This window comes from Mangifera indica, unplaced genomic scaffold, assembly GCF_011075055.1.
Source record: "Mangifera indica cultivar Alphonso unplaced genomic scaffold, CATAS_Mindica_2.1 Un_0062, whole genome shotgun sequence".
In the NCBI taxonomy this organism is placed as follows: Eukaryota; Viridiplantae; Streptophyta; class Magnoliopsida; order Sapindales; family Anacardiaceae; genus Mangifera; species Mangifera indica.
This window is the reverse complement of record NW_025401154.1, coordinates 87,700-107,590: the sequence shown is the minus strand read 5'-3', so window position 1 is coordinate 107,590 and position 19,891 is coordinate 87,700. Positions and strand designations below refer to the sequence as shown.

Here is a 19,891-nt window from a genome sequence, read left to right as displayed (position 1 = left end):
ACCCAATGGATTTCCATATTTCCTAAGTCCATTACCTATTTAACTATCCAAAAACTCTAATTAAAATTAACATAACAATTGGGTTTGTAACAAGTATTAACTTAGCCCATTAAACACAAATAACTCAACTAATAAGTTTTGAGCTTTAGTAACAATTCTAGTTTAACACAAATTATCATAAAATAACATAACATTAAGCCTACTTAAGCAGTCTTGGACACCACCCTTAAAACTTCTTTAGGTTAAAATTACAAGAACTCTCAGACTTGGGCTTAAATTAGATTAACCTTTCTTTTAGATTTTTCAAATATCCAATCCCTTTTAAGCAAACTTACCTTGGCCTCTAAGTCTTCAATAAACCCAATTAAGGTCTGTTGCATCTTCTTAACTTTTAACCTTGTGATTAGTCCAATTGGAATATGCAAAAGAACCTCATTAGACTTGTTTGACTCTTTAGGTCTATTCCAAGCTCTTGGATGTGATAGTTGCTCTTCCTTGCTACTGTCAACATTGATGTTTTCCTTCTAATACAAATGTTGTAATGTTAAATGTTGCTTTTGTTAAATTATCATGTGATTAGATCTTAAAGTTTGTATAATCAGATTATTTACCTCTTGACCTTGTGATTAGTCCAATCGGAATATGCAAAAGAACCTTATTAGACTTGTTCGACTCTTTGGGTCTATTCCAAGCTCCCGGATGTGGTGGTTGCTCTTCCTTACTGTTGTCAACATTGATGTTTTCCTTCTAATACAAATTTTGTAATGTTAAATGTTGCTTTTGTTGAATTATCATGTGATTAGATCTAAAAGTTTGTATAATCAGATTATTTACCATATTGTGTTAATTAAGATTTTGGGTCAAAGACCGTAACTTTAATTTGATTCAAATTAAAATTGTATAAAAAATTTTCAATTTAACCTAATTCAAAATATGTTCAGATTGAGCTGATATAATTCAAATTAATCCTAATTCAAAATATGTTCGGATTGACCTGACATAATTCAAATTAATATAAAATTGTCTATTGTTTCCATTTTTCTAAGTGTGATTAATGTTTTAACTTCTTCATAAAATTATCTTGATAAAACAAATAATAAAAAAATTTTCTTGTTTACAGATGGCCTAAAAAATTATATACTAAAACTTTAAAAACATATTAATAATTTTAATAACTAAATGTTATTTTCACTAATGAATAATTAAATAAAAGTAAAAAATAATCAGAGTAATTATAACTATATAAAAATATAATTATATGTAATATGTAAGTATTTCAAACTGTTGTTTATACTTATTATTCAACATTTCTTTAATTTGTCTCTAATAAATTTTACTAAAAATAATATTTTTTTAAACATTTAAATCAATTTAAGTTACTTTTATGTCAATCTTAATACGACTCGAAATTTGAATCATGTCAGGTTGATTCGAGTTAAATTTTGTGTGAAAATAACTTAATTCTGACATGATTTTTTTGTACCGAGTCATATCAGACTAACAAATTGTCAAATATACATAAGATTAAGTGTTATTTTATCTTAATTTTTAAATGCATATAATTTTATTGGTTTTTTTTTTTGTAGATATTTATTATAACTTTCTCTGCTAAATCCAATCACTTTTGAAAATATTCCAACCAATCGTGTTTATCTTTAATTGTTTACATTTCTTTATTTTACAAAACAAAAAATTGAATTCCAATTCTATAAAATTTTATTATACTTGGAGAACGAAATTGTAAGCAGGGTATTTTTGTCCGTCTGATTCATTTACTGGCTTGTTTGGTGATCTGACATGGTTATTTTTTTTTTTTCAAAAAGATCCCTCTAAGATTGAAGATTTAAAAAAGTCCCACGCCGATAATCAAATAAAACAATTTCGGTTTCCTCCAATTCATAGCCTGAGGGAATTGAATTGATCAAACAATGGATTCGTCGAATCTCAGTTCACTACCCGAAGAGAGCTTAGAAGAAGAGCTAGAAAAACCGTCAAAACGGAGCGAAGCGCCGTTGCCCACCGCTTACGCCTCTGTTCCTCTTCGCTCTCCCTCTCAGTAAGCTTTCAACTCCTTCTCAATCGTTAACTGTTTACATTTCATGCGTTCACTCGGTTGTTTTATGGTTTCCATTGCGTAAACTTAATTGTTAAGAGCGTGAAAAATCTTTCTTAGTTTTATAATATGATTTCTTTTTAAGATATATATTTTTTTAGCTTTTTTTTTTTTTTTTTTTTTATAAATTCAGTTCATTCATAATTTTAGTTGTATGACATATTGAAATTTAGGGGTTTCTGAATTTTTGTTTTTGTTTTGTTCTTTTCATAAACTTAATTGTTGAGAAAATGCAGAGGTTTTCTAATTTGATTTCTTTATGTATTTTCGTAAATAATGGCTTCACTATGTTTCACTTGTAAAGCAAGCGTCGGAAAATTTTTATTCTAGGTAATGTGTGGTTGATTTAGGATCATTGCATTAAAGAAACAATGAGATTGGAAAGTGAAATGTTGGCTAAATTAGTTATTATGCCACTTGATAAACAGTTGGGATAATTACTATGTGCATGTTTTGTCTCTAGTAATGGTTTGTAAAATTTGTTCTAGATTGAAAGATTGGAGTCATCTTATTACAATGCATTTTAGGTGTGCCTTTTGAGATTAAGAAAGCAAATACTTGATAACTTTTGAGAGGAGTACTTGGAATGATAGATGCCCTTTTTAGGAAACACGGAAATGTTTTTAAGGGAAGCAATGAGTACTATTTGAAAAATTGTATAAAGTGTTTTTTTGCTTTATTTATTTTTATAAACCAGAATCCCTAACCCGCTTAGCAAACTTGAATTTGGAACTGGGGCCCCTGCTGAATCCTACAATCTTATGGAAGAAGATAACTCTTGGCTTGCTGCCAGGTATGTGGTCCTTAAGATTGGAAACTTAGACCTTGTTGGATCAAACCACATGTTTGATTACTTGACTGTTAGTTTGTTACCTTAGGGTTTATGGTGTTTTATTTGATAAGGGCTTTTTTATGGAAGTGCTCCTTATAACACTCTTGTTATGGTTAAACTAAGTGCTTATGTATTGGCATTTTAATATGGATTTGGTTTTTTGTTTGTGCACACATAAATTTAGTTAGACCTCATTTTTGTAGGTAACTTCCTCAAAGGAAAATTAAAAAACTGTTTAAAGTAGTAATCCCTTCCAGCAAGTTTGTTAATTTTGGAATTACCTAGGTTTTGATGAATTGAACAACTTTGTAATGGTAGTTTAGAAGGACTAAGAAACATGTGAACTCCATTTGTGAATTGAATGTCAGCCTCTAATCTTAGCAAAGTAAGTCTATACTCTTGGTGGAAAAACTAAATATAGGCATAATGTCCCTGTGAGAAAAATTAAGGAAAATAAAGTGATGCTGCCAATGTTAGCATTGTGATTTAATTCTTTCCTACAAGGTTGTTGATATTGGAATTACCTGGTTTTTGATGAATTAAACAACTTTGTAATAGTAGTTTAGAAGGACTAAGAAACATGCTAACTCCATTTGTGAATTGAATGTCAGTCTTTGATACTAGCAAAGTAAGTCTACACTCTTGGCAGAAAAACTAAATATGGGCATAAGGTCCTTGTGAGAAAAATTAAAGAAGATAAAGTGATGCTACCACTGTTAGCATTGTGATGTAATCCCTTCCTACAAGGTTGTTAATATTGGAATTATCTTGGTTTTAATGAATTGAACAACTTTGTAATAGTAGTTTGGAAGGACTAAGAAACATGCTAACTCCATTTTTTGAATTGAATGTCTGTCTCTAATCTTAGCAAAGTAAGTCTATACTCTTGGTAGAAAAACTAAATATGGGCATAAGGTCCTTGTGAGAAAAATTAAGGAAGATAAAGTGATGGCAGTCTCTAATTTTCCTAATTATGGGCATAAGTAAGCCAACATTGTAATTTTAGTTCAGGGTATATATGTAGACAATGTTATACGAATCGGGGTTAATTGGTTTTTGTAGTTTTTTCCTTTTGATACCAATGATAAGTGCGTAGACATTCCAAAGGATTGACAAAGTGGAAACTTTTGTGCTAGATTTGCAGAAGCTAATGCTTGATTTCTAGAAATATATGATATATTTTTCATGGATGTGGACCATGGGCATGATACACGAAAAGTTCTTGAAAGTCATATCTACGAAAATCGTGTGGCTTATTGATTAGAATTGTTGAATAGAATGAAAATATAGTCGACATTCCATGTAAGCTTTCTGAAGCCTTACAATTCTGATGGTGATGAATTGAGGTAGCAATCTAAGAGAGCTCTACCCATAGTTCGTATAGATTACAACAGAAAATTGGTTAAGGTTTTGGATCATAGAACATTGGGGGCCAACAAAAAGAATAGAAGAATAAATTTTCTAGTGCTATGGGAAGGTGATGAAGAAGCTGTGTGGGAAAAGGGATATCATTTATGGAAGTTTGAAAAATAGATAAGTGATTATCTGCAAAATTTACTAACGACGACATCGGGCTCCTCTAGAGGGGGGAGGGTCTGTTAGCAGTAAAACAGATTTGATACACGCTTGTGCGAATATGAGTGAGATGGGCTATGCTTGGGTGGGCATAGCTATATTTTTGGATGCGTGGATTCATTTCGAAAATGTGTTTTAGGTGAAAGCACAAATAGTCGGTGAGCTGGGCATCAACTAAAGACAGTAATTTGGCAATAAGTAAGCAAATAGGTGGCTTATGTGCATAGGCTTTAGGTGGGATGCCCAAGGTTGGCATGTGGCAAACATTAGCAAACTGATGCAAAGTCAAACAAGCTGACATGAGGACCAGATGGCAAAATGAAAACAAAACATAGTAGCCAAGTTAGTGGAGCACTATAGTGATGACCAACCTTGTGTTTAAGTTGTATGAAGCTGAAGTTCAATGGGTTACCTTGCATGATGGAGAATTGTGTGCCATGCTAGATACTGAGTCAACCTATTTATATATAAGCTTATGTTTTTTATTTTGTTGCTAAGTAATTTGTATGTTGTAACTAAACATTTTGAGAGCAAAGTGAGCCATTTTCTTGTGAGAGGAACACAAATTTGTAACAAGTGAGAGAAAATCTACTTTTAGAGTTGAGAAAGGTTAAGTTGACATAGTGAGAGCCTAAAGAGTGGTTATGTAAGTTCATCAACAAACTCTATTTCCCTTTTGTATGATTTTAATGAAAGGATTGAGAAATTGATTCCTGTAACTTGATTGTGTTCTTTACATGTCCCTTATTTCTATTGTTGTGTTGTTTATTGTACTTGTTGGATAATCTTTTGCTTCTTACTTTGTTTTTGATTGCTTTTTGGGTTGTTGGCTGTCTAAGTATGGTTACTTAGCACCATCACAGGTGAAAAATTGATGTGTTGCCTGTGGCTACGTTTTGAACCTGTGACAAGTGTGGTATCAGAGCCATGAAATGGCTACTTTGACAAAGTAGGTGGGAGAGTTGGCACCGAATGCTGCTTCCTTGGTGGAACAAGTTGTCATGTATTCCTAATATATTAGGGAACTGAGGCAAACTATTGCGGATACCTAGAGAGATATGATAGGACGTTCCAACGAAATATTGAAACAAGTGTTAGACCTTGTTAACTGAATGGATGATCAAGTTGCCTTTGTGGAGAATGATGTTGTTTTGCTAAAAAAGGCTAGTGTGGGCTCTTTTGTTGCCAATGAATTGAGTTCTGGGTTAGCTAAACACAAAGTTCCAGAACTGAAACAATTTGGTGGCACTCGAAATACAAAGGAATTGGAGAACTTTCTTTGCGACATGGAGTAATACTTCAAAGCTGCTTGTGTTTTGGAGGAGTATCAGGTGATGATCGCGAGTATGTATCTTACGAGTGACGCAAAATTATGGTGGTGAATGCGTCTGGATGATGATGCTAGTGTCGGGATGTTGAGAATTAAAGCATAGGATATTATGAAGAAAGAACTAAAAGATTAATTTCTATCACTTAATGTTGCATGGGCAGCTTGAGAAGCACTAAAGAAATTTAGATACACAGAGTCAATACAAACTATGTTAAAGAGTTTAGTTTCTTGATGCTAGATATTAAAAACATGTTTGAAGAAGATAAATTATTTAATTTCTTCTCTAGACTTTAGCCTTAGGTGTAGGGTAAGTTATGAAAGTAGAAAGTGAAAGATTTGTCCATGGTCATAGCTATTGCTAATAACTTTGTAGACTATTAACTTGGTCGATCTTCGAGGAACCAAGATGTCTTAAGAAGGCCAAGCAGGACTGAAAGTAGAATAAGTAGAATTATAAGAAAGGTTCATTCAACTGTCTCCCTAATTTAATGAGCTCCATGAGAGACATTCGAGAAGAAGAAAATGTTGGCGGCCTCTTCCTAGGCTCCAGCTTAATCTGATGATTGACATGCCTTTGAGGAGGCAATGTTTTTGGAAGTTCAGGCGACATCACATCATTGCACTCAAAAATTAAATTTGCAACACAATATGGAACATCAATAATCTTATTTGCCTCAATCTTAACTAAAGCAGCAAACATAGTTACCTTCCCCATTTTTAGTCCAAATTTCTATTGATTAGCTGATTGCAACGACGACTTGTTATCTTGCTTACCCGACATAGCTTTAACAAAACATGTATCCATTTCATTCATGATAAACATCTTGTGCAAATGAGGCACAACCATAACATCAGCAGGAATAAAGAACTTAATCCCTAGAATTACCTCAAAGTCGTTTAGAGGCACTGCCATGAAATTGCATTCTTGTTCCCATTTTTTAATTTTTGCAACAATCGTAATAACTTCGTGGATAGACTATGCTCCTAAATTCACAACTTTGATTTGATTACAACTCTTTGCAACCTTTAATCCCCAAACCTGAAACCATTTTTTCAATCACAAAGTTATTTGTTGCCTTTTTATCTAGCATAACCTTGATTGGATGTCCGTTCAGAACAACATCGACATACATTAGGCCTTTATGGCAACTGAGATCCTCACTCCAAAGGGCATTTAGCAATTGAATAGGACTAAGTTGAGGGTTTGTAACTTTTGGTTCTTTTATCGGTCTATCAAAAGCAATTAGGGTAGTAAGCTTCTCCTTTTTCGAACATTCTCGCGCTCGATGGAGGTATTGTACAAAAAAATCTAGAATAAGACTTAAGTTGGGGTGGATCCTATCCCATTTGTGACGTCTCATCCTTGGGTCTCTTATACTCCTTTCGACCATTCTTATAATTTTGCTTATTCTTTTTCTAGTTTTGTTTGCCCTTTTTATTTTGGTTCCCTATAAATCGACCAAGTTAATAATCTACTAAGCTATTAGCAACAACTATGACCATGGGCAAATCCTTCACTTTTTGCCCTCATAACTTAGCCTACGCTCAAGGCTGAAGTCCAGAGAAGAAATTGAATAATTTATCTTCTTCAAACATGTTTTTAATATTTAGTACCAATGAATTAAACTTCTCGACATAGTCTTGAATCGACCTCATGCGTCTAAGTTTCTTTAGTGCTTCTTGAGCCACCTATGAAGCATTAAGTGGTAGAAACTAGTTTTTTAGTTCTTTCTTCAGAACATGCCATGATTCAATTCTTGGCCTCTGGGCACTTGCATCATCATCCAGATGCATTCATCACCGTAATTTCATGTCACTTGTAGGACACATACCCGTGATTTTCACCTGATCCTCCTCTAGAGCACGGGTAGCTTTGAAGTACTGTTCTATGTCCTAAAGAAAATTCTCCAACTCTTTTACATTTTGAGCACCACCAAACTGTTTTGGTTTTGGAATTTTTTGTTTAGCCTACCAAAAACTCAATTCACTGGCAACGAAATAGCTCACACTAGCCCTTTTTAGCAAAACAACATCATTCTTTTCAAAGAGGCAACGCGGTCCTCTATTTGGTCAACAAGGTCTAATTCTTGCTTCAATATTTCGTTAGAACGTTCGATCATATCCCTTTGGGAATTTGCAATAGTTTGCCTCAATTTCCCAATCTGTTAGGAATGTATGACAGCTTGATTTGCCAAAAAAGTAGCATCCGGTGTCAATGCTCCAACCAACACCTCAAGTATACTAGCCTGCTCTGTCAAAGTAGCCATTTTGTGGCTTTGATACCACATTTGTCACAAGCAACACACAAATTTTTCACTTGTGATGACACTAAGCAACCATACTTAGCTAGCCAACAACCCACAAGACCAATCAAGAACAAAGTAGAAAGTAGTAGATTATCCAACAAGCACAATAGGCAACATAACAATAGAAATAAAGGACATGCAGAGAACACAATCAAGTTACAAGAACCAATTTCCCAACCCTTTCATTAAAATCATACAAAAGTGAAATAGAGTTTCCTTGTGAACTTATACAATTGCTCTTTAGGCTCTTATTGTGCTCAACTCAACCTTTCTCAACTCTAAGAACAAGCGTTCTCTCACTTGTCACAGGTTTATGTTTCTCTCACAAGAAGACAATTCACTTTGCTTTCAAAGTGTTTAGTTATAGGATACAAATTTCTTAGCAACAAAATACAAAGCATAAACTTATATATATAGGCTGACTTAGCATCCAGCATGGTGTGGTCCATCATGTAGGGTAGACTATTGAACTTTAGTTTCATGCAGCTTAAACACATGGCTAACCCTTGTTGTAGTGCTCCACTAACTTGGCTATTGTGCCTTGTTTTCATTCCGCCATTTGGTCCTCATGCAAGCTTGTTTGAGTTTGCATTAGCTTACTAATGTTTGTCATGTGCAACCTTGGGCATCCCACCTAGAGCCCATGCACATAAACCACCTACTTGCTTACTTGCTGTCAACTTGCTATCTTTAGTTGATACCCATTTCACCAACCATTTGTGCTTCCACCCAAAGCACATTTCCGAAACAAATCCACATATCCGAAAATATAGCTATGCCCACCCAAGCATAGCCTATCTCACCCGTACCCACACGGGGCATGTATTGAGTTTGTTTTAGTGCTTAAAGACCTTCCCCTCTCTAGAGGAGCCTGACATCCTTGTTGATAAATTCTGCAGGTAATCACTGATTTGTTTTTTAAACTGCCATAAATGATATCCCTTTCCCACATAGCTTCTTCATCACCTTCCTATAGCACTAGGAAGTCTGTTATTCTATTCTTTTTGTTAGCCCCCAATGTTCTGTGATCTAGACCCTTAGCCAACTTTTTGTTGTAATTTGTACAAACTGTGGGTGGAACTCTCTTAGCATGCTGCCTCAATTCATCACTATCAAAATTGTAAGGCTTCAAAAAGTTTACATGGAATGTCGGGTGTGTTTTCATTCTTTTCGGTAGTTCCAATTGAAAAGCCACATTTCCCACATGTTTCAACACTCGAAAAGGCCATCATATTTCAAGAGGGAGACTTGGTGTTGCTGAAATTAACCCCTCAGATTTGAAAAAAGGCAACGGATAAGAGATACCACAAGAATGAAAGGGATTCCCTTTGTCATTATGTTTGGTGTGGAGAGGAAGCCCTTGAAGAAGGTCTCATGTGTTTTCAACTGATAGAAAAAACAAATAAAAAGCATTCTTTTTGTGGGATAAATGTGAGCTTCTGTTTAACTTGTTTGCTACCCCTAAAGTTTGGGAAATTCATCTTTTCTTTTATCATCATGATTTGGAAACATTTGTCTTATGGTTTGAGTTGAGTAATTGATAGTTTAGTGTGAGGGACAGTGGAGGACTTTGTTGATTCTTCATCTTTTAATTGTCAGGGCTCTTTCTGAGTGCCCTGCTCTTAGTGTTGGGTGTCATTGGCTCTCATGCTTCAAGCATATGTTTTCCTGTACACTGGAGACAACTTGTTCTTGTGTTTTGTAAATTTGGCACTTAATACAGAAATCTGTTTATTATCCTAAAGGGAGAGAGAGAGAGAGAGATGGGTATAAATATGGCAAGTTATTCAGAGTTATAGGGCTGGCAAAGATATAATATCTATATATGAAGTAATTTCACTAATGTCTATAGTATTAGTATTCTTTCTCATTATCTCACTGAAGGTGTTTGTTTTAATTTACCTGCAGGAGTTCTCTGCAAAAATACTCACCTTTGGATTGGTCGGGCTATTTTGATGAAGAGAAGGATGTCTCCATCCCTGATTCAAATGATGTTTGTGTTGACAATTTCGACAATTTTCAAGTTTTTTTTCTTTTTTTTCTTTTTTTTGTAGTTATTCTCTTCTAATATGCTTTATCATGTTAGGTCTTTCATGTATATATGGCAGGAACAGAAGGACCAGTGGTTTTTTGCCTGCATGGGGGTGGATATTCTGGGTATGATTGACTATTCTTCAGCTGAAACTGTTCCTTTTCTATAATGTTAAAAATGAATGAAGATGATTATCCAAGATTGTCTGTAATATATGTAAAATGGTCTGTTGAAATAAGTTGGAAATACAAGTTCTTCTATTTACTAGGCATCTTATTTCATATGCTTATTCTAATATTTTGGTTCCACACTCACAATTTCTGTAAAATTCTGGTTCAGAGAAAATCCTAAGTTGACTTTTGACTATCTTGAATGTGTATAAAAATTACCTGGAAAAATGATTTAATAGATGCTACTTGGTATTTGATTTTACTCCTAATAAGAGGATTGGTTATGTAAATTGGAAATGCAGAATCTTACGCACTAGACGTGAATGCATGGTTGTTGGTTCATGTGAATAGGATTTAAATAAATTGGTAACTGATTGGAGGTGAAATGGTTCGATAGCTGCTGGAGAGTGGAGACAATAGGTAGATCTAAAAATTTTAGAGCAGAAAGATGAAAAAAAATTTTGGGATCAACCTCAGTGATCAGCAATCACACTATTGTTTCTGAAATATTGCAACTAAAACTGGAGGACCCTCATGTAAAGATTTTAAAACTTTGAAAATTTTATATTCTTCTCTTTAATTTACTTTACAGATGCATATACTTTTTCATCGGAAGTAGGATTCCTAACTAAGAAACAAATATTTTAAGGCTTTGATTGGGGAAGGCCTAATTAAAACTGCTTCTGAAATACTAATTAGGCAAAGAAAGTTATTATAAGATGCTCAAGTAGTCTACAGCCTTCCTGTGATTTTAGAAACCACAGGTCTTCCTTGAACTCCCTAAATTTATAAAACTTAAGTATCAATGAATTACCAATACCAAAAAAGAAGATTACATATAAATGATATGAATAACAAAAATCTGTCAAGTAAGTTCTACATAAATAGATCATTAAGTCTGCAGTTTCTGGACTTCACCGAATAGAATGTCACATCAATAGAATGTTGATTGAGGAATATATAGTCAACTTGGATAGTGCAATACAATAGCTCAATTAGTTTTCTTCAGTGACTCAAAAGTTCAAGTCTTGTATTTTTTCCTGATGTACTTTTTTTAACGGATGAGTCTTTTCATTTGTTATCACAATTGGATGGCTTGACTGGTGTACTGTTGTCATTGTTTTTTACTTCCTTCCTGCTTGAGAATTGGTTTCTGTCTAGTCTTTTATTTGATTTATCTCAAAGTTTTATATATATATATATATATATATATATATATATATATATATATATAAAGAAAACTTCTTTTGAATTCTTGAAGACAAAATCAAATTAGCATTATTTGATTTTGAATTCTGACTTTATGGAGGTGATTAACTGAATTCATTTTTGGCAGGCTTTCATTTGCTTTATCAACTAGTAAAATTAAGGAGAAAGCTCGGGTAGTTGCTTTGGACCTGAGAGGACATGGAAAATCGTCCACAGAAAATGATCTTGACCTCTCTGTTGAGGTACAGATAATACTTATTTGAAGAAATACTTAAGGATGTTACAGTTTTTGTGTTGTGGAAGTTTCTTATTTTAGCTTTGCATCCTTGAGATTTAAAGCAAATTGTATGCATGCAGACTATGTGCAATGATGTTTTAGCTGTTGTAAAGGAAATGTATGGAGAATCTCCTCCAGCAATTGTGCTTGTTGGCCACAGGTTGTGCTCCTTAAATAAGTTATTCCCTTTTAAGTTGTGTTGCACATGTACCATGTAATACATTTTCAGAGGTCAAAAAGATGCTAAAACTTTTAAAGGCAATAATCAAATAGTATTTGTCAGTTGCAGGGCCTTATTTTATGTTTCAGTTATTAAAGATTCTTGCTGATTATTTTTGTTTTTTGAATGATTTTAGTCCTTAACTGGCGTAAAGATTTGAATGATTATATTAATATGTCAATAAAATAAATTCCTGGGGGAGCATGTACATCATATTGGCTAACAACACAGGCTAGCCTTTCAGTAGCATTTCCCTTTGGACAAAGTGGTAACTTTAAATCTATTAGCTTGCTGTTGCTAAATGCTTCTATCAGCTGAAGATATCTGTGCTGCTGCTATCGTTTTTTCTAGAAATGAAAATTGTGCTATCAGCATGTTTCAAAATTTATAACTGCACTATTTATCAAGGTTCTGTTTGCTAACAGAAATTACCACTGATGATGACTTAGGCTGTTAATTAATGTCTTCTCAAGAGAACATTGTTGTTGCATTCATCTTCTGTCTCTCTTCTCCTGAGGTCAACTATTTATATGACTGTTGACATTAACGTACAGCATGGGAGGCTCAGTTGCTGTGCATGTTGCTGCAAAGAAAATATTGAGTACCTTGGCTGGGCTGGTGGTTGTGGATGTTGTAGAGGTTTGGTTTCTAAAAACTAACATTCTCATTATTTTCTGTCTATATGCTAAAACATTGTATGTCAAGCCATATTGATTGTCATTTTAGGGAACAGCTATGGCTTCATTGATACATATGCAGAAAATCCTATCAAGCAGAATGCAGCACTTTTCAAGTATTGAAAAAGCGGTATGTACATTTCTGTCACACACCAATTGTTCCAGTGTTTTTATTATTGACAATATTGATGAAATATTTTATAGTTCAAAGAATATTGATGTTGAGGTTGGTGTTTGACCTCCATTTTTTCTGTATTTTATGATTCACATGTGCCATGATTTGAACCCAGTCCCTGATGACCTTTATTTTTATCTCAAAGATGCCCTGCTTTTATCAACCACCTACTCTATTGTTTGTATACTGTTTTAGTAAATGCAGAATATTGTTTTCTTTTCCCTTGTCTTTATTGTACAGAGTGGAATTGGATTAACTCTTCCTTGGATAAATAATAATTTATTTAGATCTTAAAAATGTCTTCGACTGGGTTATTCTATCTCCTAGATGGGTTAGTTAAATTGATTTTCTTCTTAACTGGTTATTACTTCTCCTGTTGAATTATATATTTACTTTATTGTGTCAAAGCTAACTAAGCATGTTAGTACTTTGGATTAATACATTAAATTTTTTCTTGTATAGGAGATGTCCTCATCAATCTTTGCATTAGATCTTCTAGAGTGTGGTTAAAACTTCTGCAGTTTTGCTATATATTATGCAAGTACTATTTGAGAATCAGTCGGATTTTGTGGGCTGACTTGATGTCCATGTGTCTGTTGTTTGATCAAACAAGCAAACAGTGGATAATTATGAAGAATTTAACAAATAGATGAAAGTTTTATTGTTTTAGTTACCCTTTTTATATGAAATGAGAAGATAATAGGCCTATCTATAGAACACTCTGATAATAATGAATATAGGCGGTAGAGGGAATATATTCCATAAATTGACATCCTAGTTAAAAGAACTTGAAAGCATACAAATATCCATTTCAGTATTAAGCTGCTATAATATCTGACCACTGATAAAATGTTACTTGTTGACTCATAAACTGCTGACATTGACCATGGACCCAAGACTGATCACCAGATTATGGATGAATCATCATATTGATATAAATAATTTAAATGGCATGTATTGGGTTGAAGGCAACTATGGATTCCAACAGCATTGGGGATGGAAGTTGAATGTTAAGACAATCTAATCTACCTTGAAATGGGCCAAAAACTGTGATGTAGTGTGTTCTGCTTACCCTTGATGTTTGTCTATCTCAATCAGTTTTATAATTTACAGATTGAATGGACTGTCAAAGGAGGTGCTTTGAGAAATATTGACTCTGCTCGTGTTTCTATCCCTTCCACGTTAAAGTATGATGATTCAAAGAAGTGGTAAGTGCATGTGTCATCCTAACGACATTCATCATCATGTAATTTCCACGTCCTTGTGCTAACATGTACTGTTTTGACTTTATGCTGCAGCTATGTGTATCGTGCACAGTTGGAAGAAACTGAGCAATATTGGAGAGGATGGTATGATTGTCATTTAGTCACACTTAAAAGTATTACATTGATATGCAGATTAACTTTAATTGTAGGGCATAATATAATATGAGTTTTCTTCTTTAGACAGATAATTATGGAAAAAGGAAGGGTAAAGCTCTGTCAACATTTGATAATATGAGTTTTTTTCTTGTTTTCTTATTTAAGAAACAAACTTTGATAATATGAACTGTTGTAAGAATGATTTTGACAACTTGGCTTTAAAATCTAATAAATTTTTTATTAGCTAAGTAGATAATTTCATTAATTTACTGAATTTCCCACTGAAAAATAAAATTATAGATATCATTATAATGGAATAGTGTTAACATTTTCATCTCATAATGAAACCATTAGACTAGAAATCACACTCAGCAAATGTAGCACAACAATGATGAGGGCAATGGTAGTGCCATAGAATGTTGTGGTGCTTGGATAAAGATGACTTTGTGAGGGGAAGATTGGGTATTGGCAATTTTTTCTTTTAAGTTGTATGGTTTTTTAGGCATGTACCATACACTTGTCTGGTGAGATGACCAAAATATTGATTTTTTGCCTTGTTTTCAAGGATATAGTACATATATCGTATATGAAATGCAAATAACTTGGCTTCAACATGGTAAATGTGTTTAGAATCTTCATCTATTCATATGTATATTGAACTTCATTCTCATCTTTGAAATTCACCTGCAAAGATAGATCTAATGGTAAGATGAAATGTGGTTTAAATATACAAAAAGGGTTCACCATTTACTTGTGAAAAGAAGATAATACCTTTGATTATTTCGTTTAATTTTTAAGTGTTCATCTTTGAAGGTTCCTTTTGGTTTAATGGGAAAGATACCCACTTTTTTCTTTTTGCCATCCTTCTAGTCAGATTTTTGTCATTTAAAGTTTGGCAGATCAAATATCAAAGTGGACCTTCTTAGGATATAACATCAGTTTTACGCGATCTATCAACTTACTCTAATAGTCCCTGTATATTGGCTAAGGAATGTGCAAGGATTCAACAATTAAGCTTGGACTGGGTGTAACAGAATAAAGGAATCCTGTAGTTAACACAGCTTGGGCTTTGAGGCTTGCTTCAATTCAATTTATCTCTTAGAATATCGAAGCCTTAAATTGCTTTGGTGGCCAGAGTAACTGTTGATCATCATAATTGACGGCCAAGTCAGTAATATCAAAGTTTAACATGAAAATTTTCCAACTCTGGTTAAGACTGTTTGTAGTGCTTTACGATCTTGTTTGTTTCTGTAAACTTGTTTCTCAAATCTCTTTCACATGGAAAACAATTAGATTCCTTAGTAGATACTAGTAACAAGCATTTTGATGTTAGTATGTAACCTGATGTTTATCTTTCTCTTCAGTTTGCAAAAATTCATTTCTATTGAACTTTTGAATTGTTTTGCAGGTATGAAGGGCTTTCGGAGAAATTTTTGTCATGTCCAGTCCCAAAGCTCTTGCTGCTAGCAGGAACAGACAGACTGGACAGGTTGTCTTTTTTAAGTCATACTGGATAATTTTTCAAGTTAATAGATATCATTATCCCAAACCATTTTTAATGGAACTATTTCTTGGGGAATAAATGTTACAACATGGATAAGATTTTTTATGTACAACCAAACTTGCTTCACATTATTCTAATCAATATTATATAAATAAATGTCATAATCTGAAGCTTAGTAATTAAGCAGTAAGTTTCTAAAGATTTCAGTTGTACTTGAAGAATTTTCTATTCTGACTCATTCGCCATTGTTCAGTTCCAAGGGAATGGAATTGGCAAGATGAGATTACACTTCAGTTTTTTCTTTAGTAGTGATTAGTTTCCAGCAAGCATATGGCTGCTGAATCATGAAAATTCTCCAACTTGATATCCTGAGAAATTTTCTCACTGTTCTGTAACAGACCTCTCACAATTGGGCAAATGCAAGGAAAATTTCAGATGGTGGTTGTGAGGCATACTGGGCATGCTATACAGGTCCACATCAGTTATATTATTGAGACGTTCTTTATATTTACAGACTTAGTATTGAACAATTTCAAGTTTCATATGACAAACTGTTGCAGGAAGATGCTCCTGAGAAATTTGCGACACTAATACTCAATTTTATATCTCGTAACCAAATTGGCCCTCATGGAGTTGAGGTTGGTATCCATAACCTGGTTTTCAATCTGTGCCGATCCATCCTTAGTCCTTTTGTTCTATTAATAGATCAAAATGTTTCTAATTTTATCATTAGAATAGCATTTTATACATGATAATAAGGAATATCATACTGGTCAATCTTGCTTTGTGCTTATTGTTTTGATAGTAGTAATATTATAGATTTCTAGTGGTATCTCAAAATTTCTATCCCCAGTAACACTATGTAATGTTACTCTGAGAAGTATCAGTTAATTCATTATCTACAAATCAGTGCCGTGTAGAGTGGCATTTCACTTGAGATGAAACTTTTGGGATCTTACCCGAGATTTGTAGCATCACTCTTTTAGCTTATTTACATCCATTAAGATGGAAATTATTTAGCAATCAATTCATTCTTATTGCTTTAAACTTGAAAATAGGATATATCATGGAATCAACTGTGTTGCAGATACCCGGACTCCGTCAACCATTGCAGTCATAATCTTAACAACGAGGAGCCCCTTGCACACTGAAATGACAATGCTCTCTCTCGCTACTTTTTTCAGTAAGAAAGCATCGTTTCTTATTTATGTCTGTTTTTTCTTTTTTACTTTAGTTCGGTGAAACTGGTGGAGCATCATGTATGATCATAAAAATATCGTGCTATGAGCAAAGGTTTAGTAAATATGGTTAGTGGTGTTCCTTTTGGTGTGATTTTGTCTCTTGTTTTTAAGAAATTATGAGGCTGTTCGTTTATTGTTATTTTTATTGTGTTTTATGAGAATTCTTGAAATAATGAAAATTTTTTATTTCAATTCATGTATTGTATATTAGAGCTTGAAAGCACATGTGGTATGTTTGCTATTTTTTTCTTTTTTTGTCCTTTTTCTTTTCTCCCTTCTCTTCCTCACTGCTTTTTATCTTTACACTTGAAAACACTGGGTTTTTTTTTTTTTTTTTACATTTTTTTTCCTTGTTTTGTTCCCCTCTTTATTTTTTAAAATCTTATAATATCATATTTACTAACTTTTCCTATTAACTTATTCATACAAACTTATGTGTTTTAGTGTGATTGTGTGATTTAATTGTTATTTTTATATCTAATTCAATTTCTCGATATTGTTTATTTTGATAGAAAATAATTATAATTTAGCGATCTAACTTATCCATATTAATTGTTTACTTTAGTGTGTATTGAAGGCAAAGAACAGTTTTAAGGTGTTCTCTCCCTTTTGATTTTGTATGCTTAGAAAGTTGCGTATGCATTCTTTATTTTATGAAAAAACAATGTTATGTATACTCATTTTGAGTATATAAATAAGTACATATTTATGTGTGTTATCACATAATTAGATGTTTATCCTTAGTTTAAAATTATTAAATCATATGATTGCATATATTAAGTGGGTATGTATAGTTTTATTATTTATGAAAACAAATTTGAAACACGTGAACGGGACAAAGTCTACATGTTTTACAAGAGTAAGAAAATTAAAAAGTTAAAACTATTATTTCTCATCTGCATTATGTAAATAAGTTCTGTTATATTTTAAACCAAAACAAAGAAAAGATGAAAATACATGTTATTACTTTGTAATGGTTATTAAAGTTAAATAATATTTTATCTTCAAAATTTTATTAATTGTAAGATTAATAATTATAAAAAATAAATTTAAAACAGTTTGGGGTGGCTTTTATTGCCAACAAACTGGTTTAGTTTAATTCTAGCCAAAATTGTGCAACGATTTGGTCGAAATTGTAGTGTAACTAATACAATTAATGAGACTAAATCCATGGGGTATGATCCGATGATCACATCTCTCCCAATCAGTAAAGAGACAAATACTACTTGGTATGATTTTAGTGACCTCGATGCTCTCTTCCAAGTACTCTCATAATTGACTTTGGTGAATCTTTGAAAGCACAAAATGAGTTCTGATTTCTTCAGCCTTAGAACCTCCAGGTTTTGATAAACGAGTTCACACTGGGTTGATACAGTGAAGAAGAGATCTTTCATGAAAGCGATATTGTGTTGCAAGATACTAGTGCTTCAATTGATTAGAATATTAAAGAGTTTCAATGTTGAAATAAGTTGTGGCCGATAAATAGGAAGATGATGAGACAACGAGAGAAGGATATGCATGATCTTAGGTTGGCATTACATTATTAGAGCCAAGCCAGGAATGGTCTTTAGTAGACACTCACCATTTTTCACCTGTTAGAAAGACTCTTTATTACGCTAAAAAAAGATGTCCACTGAGGGCCAAAAAGGCCTGCAATCATAGGCATTTAAACTACTTACATGCTGATAGACGAAAATGACCACGATTAGATTGGTCTCGTCAACTATAATTGCATTGGAGTGGTTTGATGCCAAGCAATTCTAAATCGAAAAATTGGTTGTGCTAGAGTGGGTGGGTGCTTTGTGGTTCATGGTGGCGAAAGAGTGGGGTCAGTGGTGTTGGTTGGTTTTGGCAATTGTAGTGTTTATATAATGGACGTTGGCAGTAGTGGTGGTGGTATCTAATAAGCCACGACCTCAACAAACACGAAGGCCTGAGCAAATTCACCGGCCAAATCAGAAGTATATGGACTAAGTCATGGGCAACAACGTTCACAAAGAAAGAGTTAGTTGCAGTTATGGTCTTATTTACGATGACACTTAAATAGCCATTTTTTCTGCAGGTTGTTATTTATGTTGCCATGAATTAGCTTTTGTTTTATGCATGTAGGTTGTGGTCGCAATAATGGGAAAGGTTGTTAGGAATCTTTTGTATTTAAACACTTCTAATGAATAAAGAAGGGCAAAGAAAAATTTTCCAAACATTGTGGTCTGTTCTCACTCGAAGAGAGCTATTTGCTAGTTTAATATATTAAGCTTGGACTGGGACCTATCATTGGTATCAGAGCCAAACTTCAATGGCAACCAACAAGGAACGAATCGAACAGCTGGAAGCTGGGCTAGGAGGACTTCAAGACGACATGAGTCAGATAAAATTTGGTCTCACCGACAACTTGCATCAAATGGAAGAAACCATCCACAAATTATCAGAAGCTTTGCTGTCCACCCAAGAAGGATAAAATACCAGCACTAATGATCGTCATGGTCATTTCAAAAACACGAGTGACACCTATCAAGATCAAACAGACAGAAGCCGACTCGTCTTATTGTCCAAATTAGCTAAGTTGGAATTTTCAAGGTACTCTGGCGACAACCCAACAGAATGGTTCAACAGAGTGGAACAATTTTTTGAATACCAAGGCACCACGACAAGCCAAAGGGTGTTGCTGGTGTCATTCCATCTAGAGGGGGAAATGAATCAATGGTGGCAGTGGTTACATCGATCCTACAAGGAAGAAGGACGAGAAATAACCTGGATAGAATTTTCAGAAGAACTTTAGGCTCGTTTCGAACCGACGGAGTGCTAAGACTTTGATGAGGCTTTATCACGGGTGAAACAAGTGGGCACGTTACGAGATTATCAGCGAGAA

At 33.7% G+C, this 19,891-nt stretch overlaps 1 protein-coding gene across 3 annotated transcripts; it reads left to right on the top strand.

The window, feature by feature from the left end:
* The first annotated feature begins 1,892 nt into the window (after positions 1–1,892).
* On the top strand, positions 1,893–17,214 carry LOC123207148 (protein phosphatase methylesterase 1-like). Of its 3 annotated transcripts, none has more exons than XM_044624422.1 (14): positions 1,893–2,056; positions 2,829–2,906; positions 10,065–10,149; positions 10,243–10,313; positions 11,695–11,809; positions 11,925–12,004; positions 12,619–12,703; positions 12,791–12,871; positions 14,030–14,124; positions 14,215–14,265; positions 15,686–15,766; positions 16,180–16,252; positions 16,342–16,419; positions 16,869–17,214. In XM_044624422.1, the coding sequence occupies exons 1-14, from the start codon at positions 1,929–1,931 to the stop codon at positions 16,899–16,901; spliced, it is 1,134 nt and encodes a 377-aa protein (XP_044480357.1). In that variant the 5' UTR covers positions 1,893–1,928; the 3' UTR covers positions 16,902–17,214. The 3 variants fall into 3 exon arrangements, with proteins under 3 accessions (XP_044480357.1, XP_044480356.1, XP_044480359.1); XM_044624421.1 differs by having other exon boundaries at positions 2,811–2,906; XM_044624424.1 differs by lacking the exon at positions 2,829–2,906 and having other exon boundaries at positions 1,894–2,056.
* Positions 17,215–19,891: the final 2,677 nt, after the last annotated feature.